The sequence below is a fragment of the Cantharellus anzutake genome (genome assembly GCF_015039405.1).
Source record: "Cantharellus anzutake strain C23 chromosome Unknown EI90scaffold_213, whole genome shotgun sequence".
Taxonomy (NCBI): domain Eukaryota; kingdom Fungi; phylum Basidiomycota; class Agaricomycetes; order Cantharellales; family Hydnaceae; genus Cantharellus; species Cantharellus anzutake.
In genome coordinates this window covers 80,454-100,648 of record NW_024067163.1, presented here as the reverse complement: position 1 = coordinate 100,648, position 20,195 = coordinate 80,454, and the positions used below count along the sequence as shown (strand labels likewise).

General features: G+C 52.3%; 3 protein-coding genes across 3 annotated transcripts; all 3 read left to right on the top strand.

The window, feature by feature from the left end:
• Positions 1-671: 671 nt before the first annotated feature.
• Positions 672-2,364, top strand: EI90DRAFT_937057 (uncharacterized protein). The gene is made up of 3 exons (XM_039068265.1): positions 672-1,134; positions 1,192-1,267; positions 1,321-2,364. Exons 1-3 carry the CDS (start codon positions 892-894, stop codon positions 2,247-2,249), a joined length of 1,248 nt encoding a protein of 415 aa, XP_038907851.1. The 5' UTR covers positions 672-891; the 3' UTR covers positions 2,250-2,364.
• A 1,611-nt stretch (positions 2,365-3,975) lies between these two features.
• Positions 3,976-6,083, top strand: EI90DRAFT_936998 (WD40-repeat-containing domain protein). Its single transcript, XM_039068264.1, has 8 exons — positions 3,976-4,056; positions 4,159-4,230; positions 4,364-4,523; positions 4,586-4,886; positions 4,947-5,218; positions 5,279-5,413; positions 5,483-5,587; positions 5,642-6,083. The coding sequence occupies exons 2-8, from the start codon at positions 4,196-4,198 to the stop codon at positions 5,948-5,950; spliced, it is 1,317 nt and encodes a 438-aa protein (XP_038907850.1). The 5' UTR covers positions 3,976-4,056; positions 4,159-4,195; the 3' UTR covers positions 5,951-6,083.
• Positions 6,084-6,700: 617 nt separating this feature from the next.
• EI90DRAFT_937106 (uncharacterized protein) lies at positions 6,701-8,115 on the top strand. The gene is made up of 3 exons (XM_039068266.1): positions 6,701-7,044; positions 7,097-7,290; positions 7,343-8,115. The coding sequence occupies exons 1-3, from the start codon at positions 6,867-6,869 to the stop codon at positions 7,961-7,963; spliced, it is 993 nt and encodes a 330-aa protein (XP_038907849.1). The 5' UTR covers positions 6,701-6,866; the 3' UTR covers positions 7,964-8,115.
• Positions 8,116-20,195: the final 12,080 nt, after the last annotated feature.

Genomic DNA, 20,195 nt, shown 5'->3' with positions numbered 1-20,195 from the left:
ACGTCGTTCATCGTCGTGTGATTGTGAACGGTTGGTCGCCATCACGACCAGATCAGATCAGTGCCTTGCACAACCACCACCACAGGTACACTTGCGTGGCGGTTTTTCATAACAGGCTGGGAGACCACTAGTGCCAAGACTCTCCTCTCTCTCTTTTCTCGAAACGGCCCTTAGGCTGTTACATAAGTTGAAATCTGATGAATACATAGTATGTATAGTAGAGTGATTCATCAGAGGGCAAATGACCCAGTTGATGCCATACAATATGTCCGGCGAACTCCGCTACAATTATATTCAGGACCTCCACGTGATAGGAATCCTGAATCGCCGACCTGTCAATACACTCGTTGCTTCGGACACGCCCCAGATGCGCCGATTGTTGTGCTGTCAGATATGCGTCCAGCACGAGCTTTCCGCACCTCGAGGCTTGCTTCGTGCTCATGAATACTGAAGGGTCTACCCACTTGTTGGAGATTGCATTACTTAACTATGTAATGCATGAACTACGAGGCTATCATTAAATAATATTGGATCTTATTCAGTGGGCCAGCAGTTTCTCCTTCAACCCTGGCCACAACGACTAGATCGAGTGCTGTTGCTTCAACGTTCTCCGTTGGATCTATGTTGGTATCTTGGCTCTAAACCTCAGGTGTTTCGGTCTTCGCGGATTCATTCAACACGCGGCTGGTGTGTGTCTACTCACTGTCTGCTCAATCCCAATATATAATTATTTGCAAATTGCCAACATCAGAAAGCTGTCACGGCAGACCACTTCCGGCTTTTGCATTTAGACAGACGGTTTCACCGCCCAGGGTCCACCGCTTCCCATCCTATAAAGTCCAAACATCACCCTCCTGAATCCTTACTTTTTCCCTCTTCCATCCAGACATCATGGTCGCTTCAGCCGTGTTGTCTTTAGCCCTGTTGCCTGTGCTCGCTTTGGGTGATCACCACTGGCATAACCACTTGTTTGATCACAGTTTCGTCCAAGTTCCGTTTGAAGTAGTTGAAGAGATCAAAGAACGTGTGGATACCGCTAAAGAACACGTTCAGGATAGAGTTTTTGGGTGTCAGCCGACATCTACTGTGGTTCATGGGACGACGGTTGTCCATCAAACCGTTACCTCGCCTCCGGTGAGTGTTACCCTCGAATCTGGACTGGTCGCGCTCACTTTATGGATCGTAACGAAGCCCTATGTGACCCCCAGTGGGTATCCTGATGTTCAAATTGCTGGTTTAAGCACCATTGACAAGTGGGCTACTCTGCGTGCGTTGGAAACATCCATCAATCATGGCAGTAGTTTATTAACAATTCTGCAGTCACTTGGGAGCATCAGGGCACAACCACTCTTGCACTTCCGTGCTACACTGCGGCTGGTCATCACCACGGTCATCATAAGAATCCTGAATGGGCCGTTTTCTCCAAGAGAATTCCCGATGGAGACATCACGATCCGCAATGCGTTCGTTCCCACCAAAACATTGGGCCATCAACCTACTTCCACTCATAGTTACTCGCCTTCCCATGCCTACACTGTTGTTGAAAAGCCATCCACTGTCACCGTTACCCGGATCGTCGATCATCACGATGTAGTCACTCAGACCGTTGACCACCACCACACCTCGACTGTGAAAGTCAGGGAGATTGACACAGTCTTTGCTAAACCTGTTACCACTACCGTTACTCAGATCGTCGATCATCATGACGTCGTGACTCGGACTGTTGACCACCACCACACTTCCACTGTGAAAGTCTGGGATATCGAAACAGTCTTTGCTAAGCCCGTCATTACCACCGTCACACGCACCGTCAATCATCATGACGTCATTACTCGGACTGTTGACCACCACCACACTTCCACTGTGAAAGTCAGGGAGATTGAAACGGTTTTTGTTAAGCCTGTCACCACTACCGTAACCGTTGCCATTAGGCCAACTCCGACACCTTATCAGCGATATACCCGATGCCTCGAGAGCTACACCGTGGAGGGGTGGAATTATGTTGTTTTCGAAAATGCTGCTCAGATTATCGTCGACAATCCGTTTGAATCTGTGATTACGATTTCCGGAGTATTTGCGCCCATTGCTAAGTTTCACGTGAGGATTGATGGTAAGGACCTCGGATGGACTAGCGAGCCAAGGGGAGGGGAGGTTCATGCATGTTCAGCTCAGGATCTTGGCGAGAAATGCATTGTGGTTTGTGTTGCCGTCCGATTAAGCTTTCATTTGTCTGATCTATCTTCACTTTAGGGCGGCGCTTCTTGGGGCCAATGGTCACTCCCTCCTGGGTTCCATACGGTTGATGTCGCGTCCATTGGTACAAATCGTGAGCCATGTTCCAGTCTGATGCGCTCCTCATCTAATGACACCTTTTGTAGGGGCCCATCTCACCTATAAGGTTGCGGTCTGCAACTAAGGGTACTACTGATCAATTCATTTGCTGACTGCACATCTGGATGTGTAGAAACTGCTTGCATTTTTCATACCTTGTTGGTTTTCAGTATCATTTCCCTCGGTGTTATAATACATCAGTTTGATGCTGAAGAATGCCAGTGGAGACATGTCTAGCTAGGTTGGCTGATGCAAGGTGTGAGTCAATGCCTCACGAAGTTACATTGGCGATGACAATCATTGCAAATACTTCGCAAGCTCAACCAATTCACCAGGTAGTTTAGCCCCGAGAAAACTACACAGTATGGCGAGAAAATGGATACCATTGGCCAGAAAACCCGCCTCAGGTCTACCTTCTGCCCGATAAGATCATCCTGCCAACCACTCATCTTTTGAGTCTTTGCATTTCGGTCTTTCCAAATGGTTAGCGAGGACGAACGTTGGTTCGCGCGCGATGGTGGACTCACGCGGTCTTACATAAAAGGAGCTCTAGTTAAGCTCAGCATCCGCATGTATGGTGTCACCCTATTCTCGGATGTTCCCATGGTCAATGCCGCAGTATGCAAGTCTCAGGTCGGGTAAACACCACTAGCGGGTCACAAGGTTCCTGACGCCGATGGAAGATCGGCCTTTTATATTTACATAAGTCGTGGGGTGTCAGGGACGGCACCACTGCAAAGTCAGGAGATAAGACTGGACTCCTACCCAGTCGGTCTTTTCCGAATTTCCGAAGCAACTTCGGAAATTCAGGAAAAGTCTGTGAACCAGTTGCCTTCTACTACTAGTAGGATATTGTAAACTGATTTTTAAGATTAATTTCAAGGGACACTGGAAGTTCGATGTTACATAAGTAATTGACAAATAGACAAATATACGGCCCACATATGTAACAAGTCATCCTCGTTGGACCATTGACAAACAAACGCGAGATAGAAGAACCACCTTTCTCTTCTTTTCTTTATATCCTTTCCCTTCTTTCCTCCCCTCCCACAATTCAGGATTGTGCGGACCCAACGTTGGAACACTGACCCTGTCCAATTCAGACGTTCGGAATACTACCTTTGCAATGGCATCGGGCCACAAATCTCCCCTTCCAAACACTTTAGGACCCTCAGCCGCAAAACTTTCAGTCGCCTGGTCCAACTACGCACCGGACATGCTTTCCTAGGCCAATACTACCAGCGATTCCTAACTAGCGAAGACCCAAGCTGCCGCTGCGGCACACCCATCGAGACACGAGAGCACATCCTCATGGAATGCCCTGTTATTTTTACTTTATTTGCGTGTATTTCTCTCGAGACCCCTGCCCTTGGCGCTCGTGCGAGCAGCCCGAAGCTCTGCAGGTTAAATATCCAGAATAAAACAAACAAACAAACAATCAGAAGGAATAGGGATAGATCAAGATTTGTCCCCATCTTGAGATTATGCACTCATGGTATGGTATATTCATAGTGAATTTGAAACATGCGATACGGTTTCTGGGGGTTGTCACGTAATTCGTGTATAATACATAACGGTGTGCAAAGTGAGCGCTCTTGTTGGACGGTTCGAACTAATTTGGATGACAGTTCCTGAGCGTGCGCAGGAGTCCATTCCTGCTGACGCATGATCCGGACCAGGCGCATTTACCGAGGGTATTCCAGCGCCCGAGCAAGAACACAACGGTGTGAGTGTCATCTGTCTTGTTGACATATGTTTTCCTCGAGATCGACTTCACGCTGACGAGCGCGGGTCTGTGGTCGCACTCATCACTACGGAACTTTTATAGACAGGACCACTACGTCGCTTCAGTATATATTGATCTCATGTCAACTCTATCGGAGCGACAGAAAGATGAGCTGTATGTGTAATGCTTCCTTCTCAACCTTCCCTCCAACGCGTCGCAACGACGTCCCAGTGTTCTTGGCGTTATGAGGATATTTTGATTCATGACTGACCGAACATGCACGCTTCCTTGCGCATTTTATGAATAGACATAAGTCGATCTTGGACTATTTTCATTCACATGATATGACCGCTTCCTATTCCGCTTTCCTCGCCGACAGTGGGACAGTTCACAAGCCCGATGAAACGTCAAAGTATAAGGGCTTATTGGAGAAGAAATGGACAAGTGTGATACGGTTACAGAAACGGGTGAGTTCCTTTCAGCTATCCTGCGCTGTGGTCAAGCCTGATCACTCGTTGGGCATCTGCAGATTATGGACCTTGAAAATCGAAATGCGCAGCTTCAAGAAGAGCTCTCTCTTTCCCCTGCTCGGCGATCCAATTCGCAAGCAGACTGGGTCCCTCGCGCGCCCGCACGCTACACTCTGACGGGCCATCGAGGGCAGGTCCTTCGAGTCACCTTTCACCCATTGTACTCGGTCCTCGCAAGTGCTAGCGAAGATGCGACCATCAAGATATGGGATTGGGAGACTGGCGAGTTCGAGCGGACCCTGAAGGGCCATACCCGTCAGGTTCTTGACGTGCATTATGACAGTAAAGGGGCGCGACTCGGTGAGGCTCCGAAGCACTTATCCTCACGAGTGCACTTCTAACATCGTCCCCTTCCCGCAGTATCGTGTTCGTCAGATTTGACTTTAAGAATATGGGACGTTCTAAATGAATACTCCTCTCGAACGCTGCACGGTCATGATCACTCCATATCGTCCGCTCGCTTTGTTCCTGGGGACGATTTCATCGTAAGCTCCAGTCGGGACTTCACAATCAAAGTATGGGACGTAACAAATGGCTGGTGTGTTAAAACTTTGACTGGTCACTCGCAATGGGTGAGATGCGTCACTCCATCGGAGGATGGGCGGTTGTTGGCCAGTTGCTCTGATGATCAGGTACAGTGGCCATGTGGGACCTGGTTTGAATGACTCTGATGCGTTTGGGTGGCTTATAAGACGGCTCGTATATGGGATATGCAAACGGGGGAAACAAAGATCGAGTTACGTGGCCACGATAACTACTTAGAGGTTGTCACGTTCGCCCCCGTCGTGTCTTATCCGAGCTTATCGGAACTTTCGGGTGCTGCATTGGTGCGTACACAGCCTGACTGACCGCGAGGATGAGATCCATAGTCCGGTTAACATACCTTTGATTCGCAGCCTTCCGACCGTGTCAAACTTCCTGGACAGTTTCTCGCAACCGGATCAAGGGATAAATCGATCAAGTTATGGGATGCCTCAAGTGGCCAATGCATTAAGAACCTAGTTAGTCTCTATCTTCACCTTTCAGTGATTGGCAAAAGTTGAGTTCATCTACAGGCGGGTCATGATAATTGGGTCCGGGCACTCGTATTCCACCCCTGCGGCACCATGCTTCTCTCCGCAGCGGATGACAAAACGATCCGTGTTTGGGATTTGAAGACTGGCCGATGCATAAAAACGGTCGAGGCACATGGCCACTTTGTTACCGCTCTGGCTTGGGGCCGAACCAAAGCCGGAATTGGCGCCTCTTCGGGACAAGTTACAGCAAATGGAACCACCAGCGGAGAGAAGGTAGAGGAAGATCGCCCCGTTAATGTGTGCGCATCTGGGAGTACAGATCAGACGATCAAGATTTGGACGCCTTGAAGGCTATACTTGGTATCTGTTTGACGGCTGAATCAGAACAGGCCACATGCTTTTGGCCTCCTTCGGGATGAAATTTGGCGTCAACTCTTTCTGAACATTCTCCATTGGGCAGGAGTGGTCGTATTCCTTGGTTCAATCGCCTTTTATAGGTAGGTGTGCCTTTCCTGGAATAGCCCCGAAGTCCTCACTGCGATTACCTCTAGATCTGACAAGTAACCTTCTTTTGCAGTACTTCATTCGTTTAATTAACCCCCCAGTCATTCGCTATCCTGTGCTTTAGTATTACAATTGGTCTTTTCCCCTCTTATTTCCTTATACCCTATCTCCTTCTGCCTGTCGGTTGGAATGAATAATGTAGCCGTACGTTGACATGCACGCAGATTAGTCGGAAGAGGAAAGTGCGTGTGATATCATCGCTCGGGCCACTCAAAATCCGGTGTGGAGGAAAGTGAGAGTGACGCTCAACCACAGTATTCGTGCCCACTGGTCCTTTCTCCGTTCTGTCTGCGCTGTTCTCTCTCTGGGCTTTTACTGCGGCGTTAATCATTTTTGTTTCTCGGAACCATATGTATGAGTATATCATGTTGGACGCCAGCCGTGATGGGGCGCCTCCAGGCTGCTTGGGTTCTTCACCGCTTGCCCACCGAGGTCCCCGCTCAACTTAAATATACACCAGCGACCGTTGCAGGCTCTGCTAGGGATCAATTTAAACTCATACAACTAGCCGGGGCATATTCATAACTTCAAGCTGGCAGGTCTCTCTTTGTTCTGAGCTGCCAGCATAGTGCGCGGCACAACCCACCTCCTATCTTGAGACGCATAACAAAGCCTTAAAGCTCTCCCACTGGGCTCCTTCCTGGCTTCCCTTGACGCTCTTTGAAGGGGCCTTGGTCAGTTGAGTAGACGAGGCTATTGCATGGGAAACACGCATGATGAGCGTCCTTGTGAAAACGAGGGAGTTGCGCCCGAGTTCAACTTCGACCTCCCTCAGGATCCTGGCCTAAAAGAAATTCCAGTCCGTTATGTTGTCCATCAGCTAAATCAACTCGCTCCACTGTATTGGAATCGGCCTCAAGTAGCCACCTGCGCAGTTCGTGAGTCTACTGGTATGCTGGGATGGCATGAACAGCTTAATTCCAAAATCAGTGATACCTCAGCCGATACAAGTGGAGGTTCCGCCGCCTGGTAGGCGTCAACTGGCCATGCTCACGACCAACGTGACAGGGTACCCTTTAGAAACCCGCAGGGGAAGTTACGCGGGTATCATACCAGACGCTCGTCGGAGGATCAGTGCACCAACTCCTTCGATATTTCAGAGGACCCAGTCCCGCGTCCTTCTGGTATGTGGCTTCGCTTATCTCGCCGCAGTTCCACTCAAGCACATGGGCTTAGTTACATTCTGAGTTTCTTCTACCCCAGTCCACGTTATTTCGTGCACTCTTTGCTCCCACATCTAATCTTTCTCTCTTCATGCCATCCATCACCCCCAAGTTCGATCCTCCATGGACGCCTTTCCGCTGGCCTGCCCGCCGTACTCCTCGCCTCATAACGTCCCGATTCGGGCTCCCCTCGGCGCAAATCCCTCTTCCTCATCCTCCATCCTTTCCCACACTGCTGCACTGGCTTTACTTTGGCGATCGCTCTAAGTTATCCGCATATGTCTTAGATGGCCCTGCTCGGCCTAAAATACACATTGGCCGCTCTGTCCTTCCGCTTCCTACTCCACTTCCATCGGCTCACTCTCCTGGGAGTGTTGAGGAACGGTGGCGTGGCCTTGTACTTAATGCTGAATATCTGGGTCTCGATGTGGAACTTCGGGCTTGGTTGAGTGAGTTCTGGGTCAAAGAATTGGGCGGATCGGTGCCGGAGTTTGTGGAAGAGCGAGACGATTCTCGTGGTGAGAGAGCCAGGAGCCGCAGATCCGACAGAAGGGGACAACTTTCTCCCGCTAGAGGATTGAGTGTCAGCGATACGATGGAAGGAGAGCTCGCTAGACGATTCTCTATTATGTGATGATCTGGAACTCGAATTCCAATCACTAACTTATTGGATACCTCCGGAAAATGCTAGGCAATCTCCTATCATTCCTTATTCGTCACCTTTCCTCTCTTCGTCATTTATTGTTGATTGCTTGGTGTTTCAACCTCTTCGCCGGATTTGTACTTCGTCTTTGTTGTGAATCTTCGCGTCTATGTATATTTTATTCTGGCATCTCCACACACAGCAATGTTACACTGCCGCTCAGGCTTATCGTTGGTCCGTCCAAATGAAACTAGGGGAAAAACAAGATTAAAAATATGATATGAATTGAGATTTCATGGAGCTACAGGTTTGTGTGCCGTGGTTCTGGGACCAGGGCGCGTGCGTTGCTACGCCTAGACTAGCTCAGTCTTGCCTTCGGTTACCTGCGGCGAGCAGGATCCCGATTGCCTTTCTGCACTGGTTCTCGCCTTGTTCAGTTTGTCGGTGTTTACGAGACTGTTTCTTGTTTGCATGTCCCCAACTTTTCCTTATGCGTCTGTGCTCTGAGTCTTCCGTGTTACCCACTGCCGTCCTCTTTGTGTTCCATCTCTGTACAGATTACTGGGTCGCTTTCAAATTTCAGAAGTCTCGGCAGTCGCCTTGCTATATCCGCGAGTTGGCGGTATACAACCTTACTGTAACTTTGTTGTTGTTACCGAAGGCCCCTGTTATGAAGTTATAGAGGCTGGAGTCTTGTCCAAGATCCATGGGTCATTCGGGAAATGCCGAACCCCATGTTAGTATGATAGTCTCTGGGTCAGAGGGACTAAATCTATTTTGCACACGTCAAAAATTTTAATTCAAATGTATTTGAAAATGTATATTATCATTGAAAATAAATTGAAAACCCCCACCATGCCAATAGTTAGCCTTGTTCCCTTGCTCATTTTGTTATCATTTTAGACTCTTATGGGTTCTGTATCATGTGATATGTAGAGTAATTAAGTTTAACCAATCAATAATCAACAAAAAACCCGCTGCCACACTACCTGTTAAACAACATGTTAAACCATCTGTGAAACCACCTGTAAACCCTTATGTCCCACCTCCCTTCCCCTTTCCCTTTCCCTGTGCCTCAAATGGATGAAAATGGGTGCCTCCGGCCCCATTTTTGTAACACATTTGCTGTTGCAAGATTCTTGATGGGCACCACATGTCCAGTTTGGTGGAATGTAAGACCCTAAACCCTGATGGAATTAATTTGTCTGTCAGAAAACAGCAACAGTATTAAGGTATGGTAAAAGGCATACTGTACACACATGACCTGTCATATCCATGCATACCCGATCCTGACCCGACTTCCGGACCTCCTTCTTCACCACCTCCAGAGTCCTACCCTACCGCTGTCCGTTCCGATATTCACCTTCGGTCCTGGCACCACACCTCCTCTCACCTCCCATGCCACCTCCACTCCTCCGTCCCCCTCCTGTCCTATCTCTGTCCGCTCCAATACCCACCTCGGACCAAACACCACCCCTCCCACCATCCTCCTCCTACTCCTCCACCCTTCCATCATCCTCCTACTCTTCTCCCATCTGCTCCGATACTCACCTTCGGACCTGACAACTCTCCTTTCCGCCACTCCTTCCCTCTTCCCTCTCTCCTCTCTCTTCCCTCTGGTCCTCTTCTGCTGACCTCCCGCCAAGTTACGACCTTCTGCCGCTTTCCCATACTTTGTACTCGGGCACTGCTCGTACCTTTGCTCCGAGCCTCCATCATAGCTCCTACCTCGGACTTTGACTCCACCTCAGCCCTAGTCCATTGCATTGGTGACCTCATACTACATAAACACCATTGCCAATATTCCTCGGACTTTCAACCCCGCCTCCGTAACCTCCATAACCTCTGTAACCTCCAAGCTCCACAGATCATCTTTAGCACTTTCGCCACTTGTAATGTATCTCTCGCATTTTCCCCTCATCCCTATTTGGACTGCTGCTTCTTCCCATTCTAGCCAGTTAGTCACCATCCCCACTTCCCCTCATCCTCCTGCCCCTCTGGGCCTTGCTCTCCTCACCTCCTTTCGGACGTACCACAGGTTCTGCCTTATGACCTTCGGTACCGCTCCGCTTCTGTCATCCCTTTGTTCCTGTTTGGATGCCTTCATTCTGATTTGGATCCCCTTTGTTTCCTTGTGCTTTCACCCCCTCCATTATATATATCGGTGCTTGTACATACTTGTTTTAGTCCTTAGTCTAAAATCGACCTGAAATGCCCCCTAGAGACTTCCTGCTCGCCTACCGTGAAATTAAGGACCAAATGGACAAACAGCAATGGCACAGCGCTCCGCTTGAGTCGCTGAGGCCAAGGTCCCTCCTTGCTAAGTCTCTGGTTCCCCTCCGGAATTGTCTGCCCTCGCCCAGTTCTAACATGACCAACAACCAGTCACACATCATGCAGGCCTTCCAGTTGGGCACTTTTCAGAAGTTTGTCACATGTCATGGTGGCTTTGCAGTCGCGATGTCCGGCATCACGGTCTTTGGGTGGCTCCCAGTGGTGGTGCAATTTTTCAATTCAATTTTTCCTAAATTGGTAATTAAAAAAATCGAAACTGGTACATACTTGGCAAACTCTTTTTCTAGATTTCTCATCTTCTCCAATGGATTCTGCATCACCTTCACTTGCTGTCACATCCAGCTGAAGACCACCATTCACCTCCACAAGTCCGTCAGGGAGGGCTTCTCCATTAAGATGCTTACAAACATCATCCAATTCTACCTCTACAGCATCTTCAATGGTCTCAGAGTATTGGTCTTCATGGACTAATGCAGTAGAATTAGGATGAATTCCACTGTCATCAATGGGATGCTTGCATGGCACAGTTATGGCTTGAGTGAGAGTGGTATCTTGATGTGGAAGATCTGTTAGAACTGGGCAAGGGCAGATGATTCCAGAGGGGAACCGGAGACTTAGCAAGGAGGGACCTTGACTCATGCGGAGTGCTGTGCCATTGCTGTTTGTCCATTTGGTCCTTAATTTCAGAGGCGGTGAGCAGGGGGCATTTCAGGTCGATTTTAGACTGAAGGTCCAAAACGAGTATGTACAAGCGCCTGTATATAATAGGGAGATGATAGCACAAGGAAATCAAAGGGGGTCCAAAACAGAACAAAGGCATCTGAATGGGAACAAAGGGATGATAGAAGTGGAGTGGCACTGAAAGGTCACAGGTTAGAACTTGTGGTGCATCCAAAAGGAGATAGGGAGGGCGAAGCCCAGAGGGGCAGGAGGATGAGGTGAAGTGGGGATGATGACTAACTGGCTAGAATGGAGAGAAGCAGCAGTCCAAATAAGGATGAGGGGAAAGTGTGAAAGATACATTACAAAGGGCGAAAGGGCCGAGTATGATCCGTGGAGCTTGGAGGTTGTGGAGCTTATGGAGGTTGTGGAGCTTATGGAGGTTGTGGAGCTTATGGAGGTTGTGGAGCTTATGGAGGTTGTGGAGCTTATGGAGGTTGTGGAGCTTATGGAGGTTGTGGAGCTTATGGAGGTTGTGGAGCTTATGGAGGTTGTGGAGTTATGGAGGTTATGGAGGTGGGGTTGAAAGTCTGAGGAATGTTGGCAATGGTGTTTACGTAGTATGAGGTCACCAATGCAATGGACTTAAGCCAAGGTGGAGTCAAAGTCCGAGGTTGGGACTATGATGGAATCTCGGAGCGAAGGTACAAGCGGTGTCCAAGTACAGGGTATGGGACAGTGGTGGAAGGTCGTAACTTGGTGGAGGTTTGGCAGAAGAGGGTCAGAGGGAGGAGAGAGAAGAGGGGAGCGGGGTGAGGAGTGGAGGAGAGGAAAGGTGTCAGGTCTGAAGGTGAGTATTGGAGTGGACGGAAGTAGGGTAGGAGAGTGATGGAAGGGTGGAGGTGTTGTGAGAAGTAAGAGGAGGAGTAAGAGGGGAGAGTGGTGAGAGGAGTGATGTTCAGTCCGAGGTGAGTATCAGAGCGGACGGAGATAAGGTAGGACTCTGGAGGTGGTAAAGATGGGGGTCCAGTGTCAGGGACAGCTCCGAAAGCGGCGAGGTCCCTGCGTGCGGGACTCAGTAGGATGAGTAGCAGCTGTGTGTAGTAGTGATCCTGTCACAGGGTGAGCGTCCCCGACCACTTAGTCTGAAGTGGGAAGTTGAGAAGAAGGCTGCTTCTTCTGTTCCCACCCCAGGTGCTATTATATACATGCAGCTGGGGTCATGTGGGAGGAGCCACGTCATCCCCGTGCACAGCCGCACTCCCCTGGGTATCTCCGTGGGAGATCCCGGAGGTGTGCCGCTCTGTGAGCGGGAATGCGCGTGGCGGGCACGGCGATCGGGGAGCGGGGTTAAGTGTGTAGTATTACATAGAGAAGGGGAAGTCGACCATGGAATGGAAATAGAAAGAAAGAAAGAAGGAAAGGGGAAAGAAGAAACAGGGAGTGGTAGCGGGGGAGCGGAGTAGGGCGGCGTGGTGCGGGGTCAGGCGGGTGTGCCCTGACATCACCCCCCCCTTAAGCCGCTTCGCCTCGAAGTGGCTGGGCGGTTCTCCTTCTCTCTCCCTGGGGCGTGGGGGTGCGCTCGGTGGAACTCCTCGACTAGGTCGGAGGCGTGGGTCAGGTTGTCGCGCGTGAGCCACTGGTTTTCTGAGTGTGGCCAGCCTGTATACTTTACCAGGTACCAGAGTTTTCGGTGTAGCCACTTAGAATCCAGGATTTTCTCGACCTCATACTCCTCTTCTCCATCTACGAGGTCTGGGCCAGGGTGGGGTTCGGTGGGGCGTTCCGCGATTTCATCAGGGTGGTGCGGTCTGATGTTCGTCACAGATACGACTGGGTGGATCCCTCTTTGTCGGGCAGTGAGCCGGAGTTTGACGGCAGTGGGGGAGACGACTTTAATGATCGTGAAGGGGCCAGTCCATTTGTGGTCTAGCTTCTTGGTTGGGCGATCAGTTGTGTAGTTCTGGGTGCTGAGCCAGACCCAGTCACCTTCTTGGTACGTGGGGGCCACCTCGCGGTTCCAGTCGTAGTAGCGGGCCATCTCATCTGCTGCGTGCTCTAGTGCCGCTTTTGCCTCTTCTTGCATCTTCATCATCCTCGATGAGAAGGCGTCAGCGGCTTCTACCTCGGATGTGCGTGTGGGTTCCATTCCCATCCTGGGGTGTTGGCCAGTGTCGAGCTCGAAAGGGGTGCAGTGAGTGGAGGAGTGGACGCAGTTGTTATAGGCGAACTCTGCTAGCGGGAGCCAGTCCGCCCAGTCATCTTGGCGGTGGTTGACAAATACCCGGAGGTAGGCTTCTACCTCTTGGTTTACTCTCTCCATCTGCCCATCTGTCTGGGGGTGAGCTTGATGCTGAGGAGGTCCGCAAGTTCCTTCGAGAATCGTGAGACGAAGGCGCTCCCTCTGTCACTGAGGATCTCCTCAGGGAGGCTGTGGTGCTTCCAGACATGTTCAAGGAAAAGCCGTGCGATCCCTGCCGAGTCCACCATTGTCACTGTGGGGATTGCGTGGATGCGTTTGGATAGGCGATCCACCATGACCAGGACTGTGTTGTAGCCCTTTGACTCAGGGAGCTCTCCGATCATGTCCACCGAAATCACCTGCCAGTGGCGGGCAGGGATCTTGTTTGGGATGAGCTTCCCCACTTTGCAGGAGGGGAAGGATTTGACGCGGTTGCAGGTGTCGCACCCGCGGACGTACTGCCCAACATACTCCACCATCCGTGGCCACCAGTAGTCGTGGGAAACAAGTTCCAGGGTTTTCCACTGTCCTGGGTGTCCCGTCGCCCGCGCGTCGTGGTGTAGCCGCACTAGGTCATGGTGGAGCTGTGGGTCTTTCAGGACATATATCTTTCCTCTGAATAGAACCAGCTCTCCTTGCTTCTCCCACTCGTCCGACCTCAGTGTGCCCTCTCCCAGTTCCCGCATCGCCTTCACCACCTTTTCATCCAGGTCCTTTGCCCTGCTAATCCTCTCGAGGATAGTCGTCTCCTCACCCTCTACCAAGACCACCTCCGCTGCACGGGCCTCAAACCAAGCGGGTTGGAGGAGGGTCAGCCCATCATTGTCGCCCTTGCCTTTCAGGTGGTCCGCGCGGTGTGAGAGCACATCCGGTTTTCCCATGAGTTTCCCAGGGCGGTGGATGAGGGTGAAGTGGAATTGGGAGAGGAAGAGGGACCACCACGCTTGGCATCGGTTCAGCTGTTGCGCGGTGCGGAAATATCCTAAGTTGCGGTGGTTGGTGTAGACCTCGACTTTCTCCTCTGCTCCTTGTAGGAAATGCTGCCACTCCTCGAGGGCGTGCACTATTGCGAGCATCTCCTTGTCGTACACTTCGTAGTTACGCTCTATGTCCGTGAAACCCTTGGACATGAAAGCTACGGGGTGGAACTCTCTGTCTGTCTGGAGCTGGGATAGTATGGCTCCGGTGGCAAAGTTAGAGGCGTCGCACTCGAGTTTGAAACGACCTGTGTCGGTGGGGAAGGCGAGGACCGGGGCGGAGGTGACGGCGTCTTTGAGGGCGCGGAAAGCATGGTCCTCGTCTGGTCCCCAGGCCCATGCTTTGGTTTTACGAGTCAGCGTGTGGAGGGGGCAGGCGGTCTTGGAGAAGTCTTTGATAAACTGGCGGTAGAAGTTGACAAACCCCAAGAAGGACTGTACTTCCTTGACCTTGGTTGGGGTTGGCCAGTTGAGAACTCCGCAGACTTTCACGGGATCCATCACGACGCTTCCCTCGGAGATGATGAGGCCAAGGTACTCGATCTGTTTCCGCTCAAACTTACACTTCTCCGGCTTCAAGAAGAGTCTCCGCTTCCGCAGCGTCTCCAGGACTTCTCGGACAACCCTCCAGTGCTCCTCCAGGGTGGCGGTGAAGATCAGAATGTCATCCATGTAGCAGATGATGACTTCCCGGTTGATGAAGTCCTGGAGGATGTCGTTCATCATCGTTTGGAAGGTCGCTGGGGAGTTACACAGGCCAAAGAACATGACAGTGGGCTTGAATAGCCCGCGGTTGGTCAAAAACACCGCCTTCCACTCGTCGCTGTCCTTAATACGGACGTTGTTAAATCCCCAGCGCAGATCTAGCGCCGAGAAGTACTTGGCGTTTCGGAGGCATGCGAGGACGTCCGAAATGAGTGGGAGGGGGTACGAGTTTTTGACCGTGATCTCGTTGAGTTTCCGGTAATCCTGGACCAGGTGCAACGTTCCATCCTTCTTCTTGACAAAGAAGACTGGGGCTCCCATCGGGGATTTGGACGCCCGTATGCGCCCGTTCCACAGGTTCTCACGCAGGAACTTGTCTAGTTCCTTCTGCTCTGGTCATGATAGGGGGAAGGTCCTCCCTCTCGGGAGTTTGGCATCTGGCACCAGGTCTATTGCGTGGTCCCAGGGCTTCCATGGGGGCAGCTGGTCGAAGGCCTCTTTTGAGAATACGTCCCGAAAGTCCTGGTACTGCTCTGGGACCAGCGCCTCGAACGGCGCGGGCTCTGCTTCTGGTTCGCAGGCTTCCTGGGCCATCCGCTGAGACGGAGTTGTGGTTGCTCTCAGTTCGTGCCCCCACCCTGGAGGGATGATAGCGGCATAAATCCCGTCCCTGTCAGGGACTCGTCCGGGGTCGAGGGGGTCCGGGTATAACGTCCGGGACCGAGAGCCTGGCGGGGGGCGGATCGGGCGTGCGTACTGACAGGCCCGATGTGGGACAGCGGTCCCTGGCCACTTAGACTGAAGTGGAAAGTTGAGAAGATGGCTACTTCTTCAGTTCCCACTTCAGGTTCGTTTATATACATGCGGCTTGGATCACATGACGGGTGCCACGTCACCCTCGCACACAGCCGTAACCACCCGGGTGTCTCCGTGGGAGATCCCGAGGGTATCCGGTGCAGGCGCGCGTGCTGGGCACAGCGGGAAGTCGCCCAAGGTGCCCGGGCCGGGTACATGGTGGGCGCGCTGCAGATGGGTCAGTTGTACATTGATACAGAGAAAGTCGTCCGTGTAGAATAAAGAGAGAATAAAGGAGAAGTAAGATAAGGAGAAACTGAGGAGGGGAGGATGAGGGGAAGAAGGGAAAGGGGGAGGAGGTAAGGAGGGGTGGACCGGCGGGGTACCGGGTCAGGTTGGGCCGGGTGGAGCCGGGTCAGGCGGGTGTGCCCTGACAGTCCCCTGGTTCCACTACGGGGTCCTGGTCGGCATGTCCTCGCATCGACTGACAGGAGGATGGGCAGCGAGACATACTGACCTTTTGCCACATCCAGTCTACCTCTGGGTTGTGGTGCAGCAACCACGAATGGCCTATGATGAGGGACTGCCGCCCTAGGTTTGCGACGGCGAAGCGGGCCCGCTCCATGTGTCGTCCGAATGTCAGAAGGGCCTCTAGTTCCTCAGTTATGGCCCCGTTCTCGTTCGGGGTCCCATCGACATTGCGGACAGGGATGGGTTGGGGGAGCGGGGTTGTCTCGAGCCCGTGTTTTCTGACAAACTCGGGGCTCACGAAGTTCCCAGTGGCCCCTGAGTCTAAGAGGGCTGATACAGAGACAGTAGCGAGGGAGGTCAAGGTAGTCAGCTTTACGGCTAGGTTAAGGGATCTGGGGGGTTGCTTCGACAGCACGTAGATGGCGGGTGGCGGGACCGCTACCTCCGGCACCGCGCTTGGTATCTCTCTGTTTGAGGATGCGGTTTTCCTCTTTTTCTTGGCGATGACTCGGTGGAATTTAGATGTCGGCGCCGACTTAGGTGCCTCACGGTATCTACACGAGTTGGTACTATCACCTGCAGGTGGCTGGGACGCATCCCTCACTGGTTGCCTTCCTGAAAATCCTCTTGGGCCTCTGCTTCCTGCCCTTCTCCCTCTGCCTCTGGTCCATCTACCAGCTGCCTTCTCAGCCCCTCCCTGAGCGCTCTGAGGTCTTTGGGGTGCATCTGTCTGGGTCGGCGGGTTTTCGGTTGCGGGCAATCCTGCGTGATGTGCCCTGGTGCGTTGCAATTGTAACACAGCCCGTTTCGCCTCTGGTCAATCCTGGAGCGGTCGAGGTCCATGGGTTGTGGCCCTGCTCCTGCGGGGGTTGGGGTGGGGCGGCAGTGGGTGAGGGGCGTGGCAGTGGGAGAGTGGCAGGGAGTGGGGTCTCGGGGTTAAGAGTGGGGGTCTGGTGGGGGCTAAGCGGGGTTGTGTTGCCTGGAAACGCCGCCACTGGTTGTCGAGGAGGGTGGCCTCGCGTTTCCACTCAGCCCACGTCGTTGGCATGGGGCAGAGGCGGTAAATGCTTTCGTGGAGGCGGGAGTTGATCGCCTGTTCAAAGCGGTCCACTAGCCCCACGTCCCCTAGCCGTGAAGCGGGTCCGAGGATCTCAAACTCCTGGATGATTTTATCCACGGAGTCGCTGCCTTGCCACAGGGTGGCCAGCTTCTGCCTGGCTGTGGCCTCGCGGTTTGGGTCTTGGAACATGGCATTGAGTTCCGTGTTGAACTCGTCCATGGCGAGCCAGGGGGAGCCCGTCGTCAGTAGTGCGATGGTGCACTGCGTCGCCCATGCCCCTGCAGTCCCTCCCTTCATATAGGACAGGACAAAGAGGATCTGGGAGAGGGGGTTGGGGAATTCCGCTGCTCGGACATGGAAATATATCCCGCATTCGGCCTTGAAGTGGTCAAGGTCTTCGGCTGCTCCAGAGAAGGCGGTGGGGGGGGCAACTTTAGGCGGTTTGGCTCTGGGGGCGGGTGCAGGTGTTGGTGTGGGAACCGGCGCTGGTGCGGGCACGGCTGGGGGTTGGTTCTGAGCTTGGCTTTCTACAATGGCCTGGAGCTCGTGGAATCGGGACAGCAGTTCGTCGTACTGCTCTTCGGTCACCATAGCGGGGGAGGCAGGGGAGATGAGGTTGAAGCCTTCTTCTGCTGTCAGGGACAGCTCCGAAAGCGGCGAGGTCCCTGCATGCGGGACTCGGTAGGACGAGTAGCGGCTGTGCATAGCGGCGATCCCGTTGCGGGGTGAGTGTCCCCGACCACTTAGTCTGAAGTGGGAAGTTGAGAAGAAGGCTGCTTCTTCTGTTCCCACCCCAGGTGCTATTATATACATGCAGCTGGGGTCATGTGGGAGGAGCCACGTCATCCCCATGCACAGCTGCACTCCCCTGGGTATCTCCGTGGGAGATCCCGGAGGTGTGCCGCTCTGTGAGCGGGAATGCGCGTGGCGGGCACGGTGATCAGGGAGCGGGGTTAAGTGTGTAGTAATACATAGAGAAGGGGAAGTCGACCATGGAACGGAAATAGAAAGAAAGAAAGAAGGAAAGGGGAAAGAAGAAACAGGGAGTGGTAGCGGGGGAGCGGAGTAGGGCGGCACAGCGGGGGGTCAGGCAGGTGTGCCCTGACATCCAGGAGTCAGATCGGGATCGGGTATGTACGGATATGACAAGATCATCCAGAACGGTCTGGCCAGGCACTTCTGTTGTCATGCTATTCCTGGCTCCTGGTTGGCTGTTATGGAAATGGGAATTTCCCATTTTAGACTCTTATGGGTTCTGTATCACATGATTTGTATAGTAATTAAGTTAAACCAATCAATTACAACCAAAAAACCCGCTGTGCTAACATCTGTTACACCACATGTCAAACCACCTGTGAAACCACCTGTAAACCATTATGTCCAACCACCTTTCCTATTCCTGCACCAGAACGGACGAAAATGGGCGCTTCTGGCCCCATTTTTGTAACATTGGCTGTTGTCACGGCCATGCATTCCGGCCCGTTAGCCGCCTGTCCCGATGCTGCCCGAGCCCATTCCTGCTATGCGAGCGTGAGCGCGAGCCCTGGCCTCAGCCCTATCCTCCCTGAGGACTCCCTGCTCACTCCCCCGCTTGCCCCTAGGCTCCCCTGCACCTGGCCGACTCCCCCACAGCCACACCGACCTTCCCACCCTGAGTCCGCCTCCAGCACCGTGACCAGTGCGACTCCTCTACCCCGCCACTTGGCTCCTACAGGGCCGCTACCATTCCCGCGCCCGACTCCGGCCCAACTCCGAGTCCAGCGCCACTATGATACCATCGCCGCTATTGCGGCCCTACACTCTTTCCTTTATTTATCTGTTATTGTTTGTTTTGACCCTCGGTCATTGCCAGCCGCTATGCGGCCAACCCCGCTCCTTATCCTTGTTTGCTTCCGGACCCTTCGGCCTTCGGCCCGGGTCCGCTTCCATTCATTTCTTCCTCCTATATATATCCTGTATACTACATTATAGTACTTTAGCTCTAATATCAATGTGACCACGACCCCTAAGTCCTGACCCCAACAAGGCAACCCCAGTGAGTCCGAAATGAGGGCCAAGAGACAGCTAGGGGGCACAGCACTCCCTTTAGAGTTGCTGAGGCCAAATGCCCTACCCCGGGCCTTGTCTACGGCATCACAGCCATCGTGGCCAATAGCGGCCCGCATCGGCGACCTTCGGTGCCGACCCCGGACCAGTGTCTAACAGCTGTCACGCTAAATCCAGGCCTGCCGGTTGAATGTTTGACATAAAATGTTGTCACAGTCCAAAACCATCCAGTTGTTGGTCATGTGCATACAGTATACTCAAACCATCTCACAGCCCATTCCATTACGCCTGCATACAGCAGCAAGCTTTTCTTTCCATTGTTGAACACTGGTAAGTTATGTTTGTTTTGCAGCAGTATTATAGAGCATATGGTTTTATTACTAGTTGATATGCCATTCTCACCAATCAGGGGATGGTGGGCTTCTGACCGGTGTTTGCGGTGGGCACCTGTGCTGTCATATCCATCCATGGCCATTACCTTCCACCACCTCTGGTCCTTCCAGATTACCGGGCTGGTTACACCTGAGACTGTGGACCATAGGGGAGGGTCATGGGGACCCAGGAGTCATCCCCTGACACCTCCTCACTAGTCTCCATTTCCATTCTGGAACTGTCCAAGACCACCATCTCTAACACAGACAAGAAACTCAAGATGCACATGTCAGAGACCAGATCTGGGATGAAGATGATGTCCCCATGGCAGAGGGCTTCGGTCTCAGCAACTAAACCAGGAGTGCTGTGCCTAGTTACATGTCCATGCCCTAATTTACTAATTGGCAAGGAATTCTAGAAGAGGGGAAACTCTAGTCAATTTTATCGCTAGGGTGTAACCTATCTACAAGTTATGTATATATAGTTACATAGAGGGCAGGCCCCTGAATGGCAGGACCAAGCAGGGCGGAGCTAACAGAGTTATAGGTTAGCTGACTGAATATTACCAACAAGTCAAGTTACAGGGTTAGCAGAGTGATG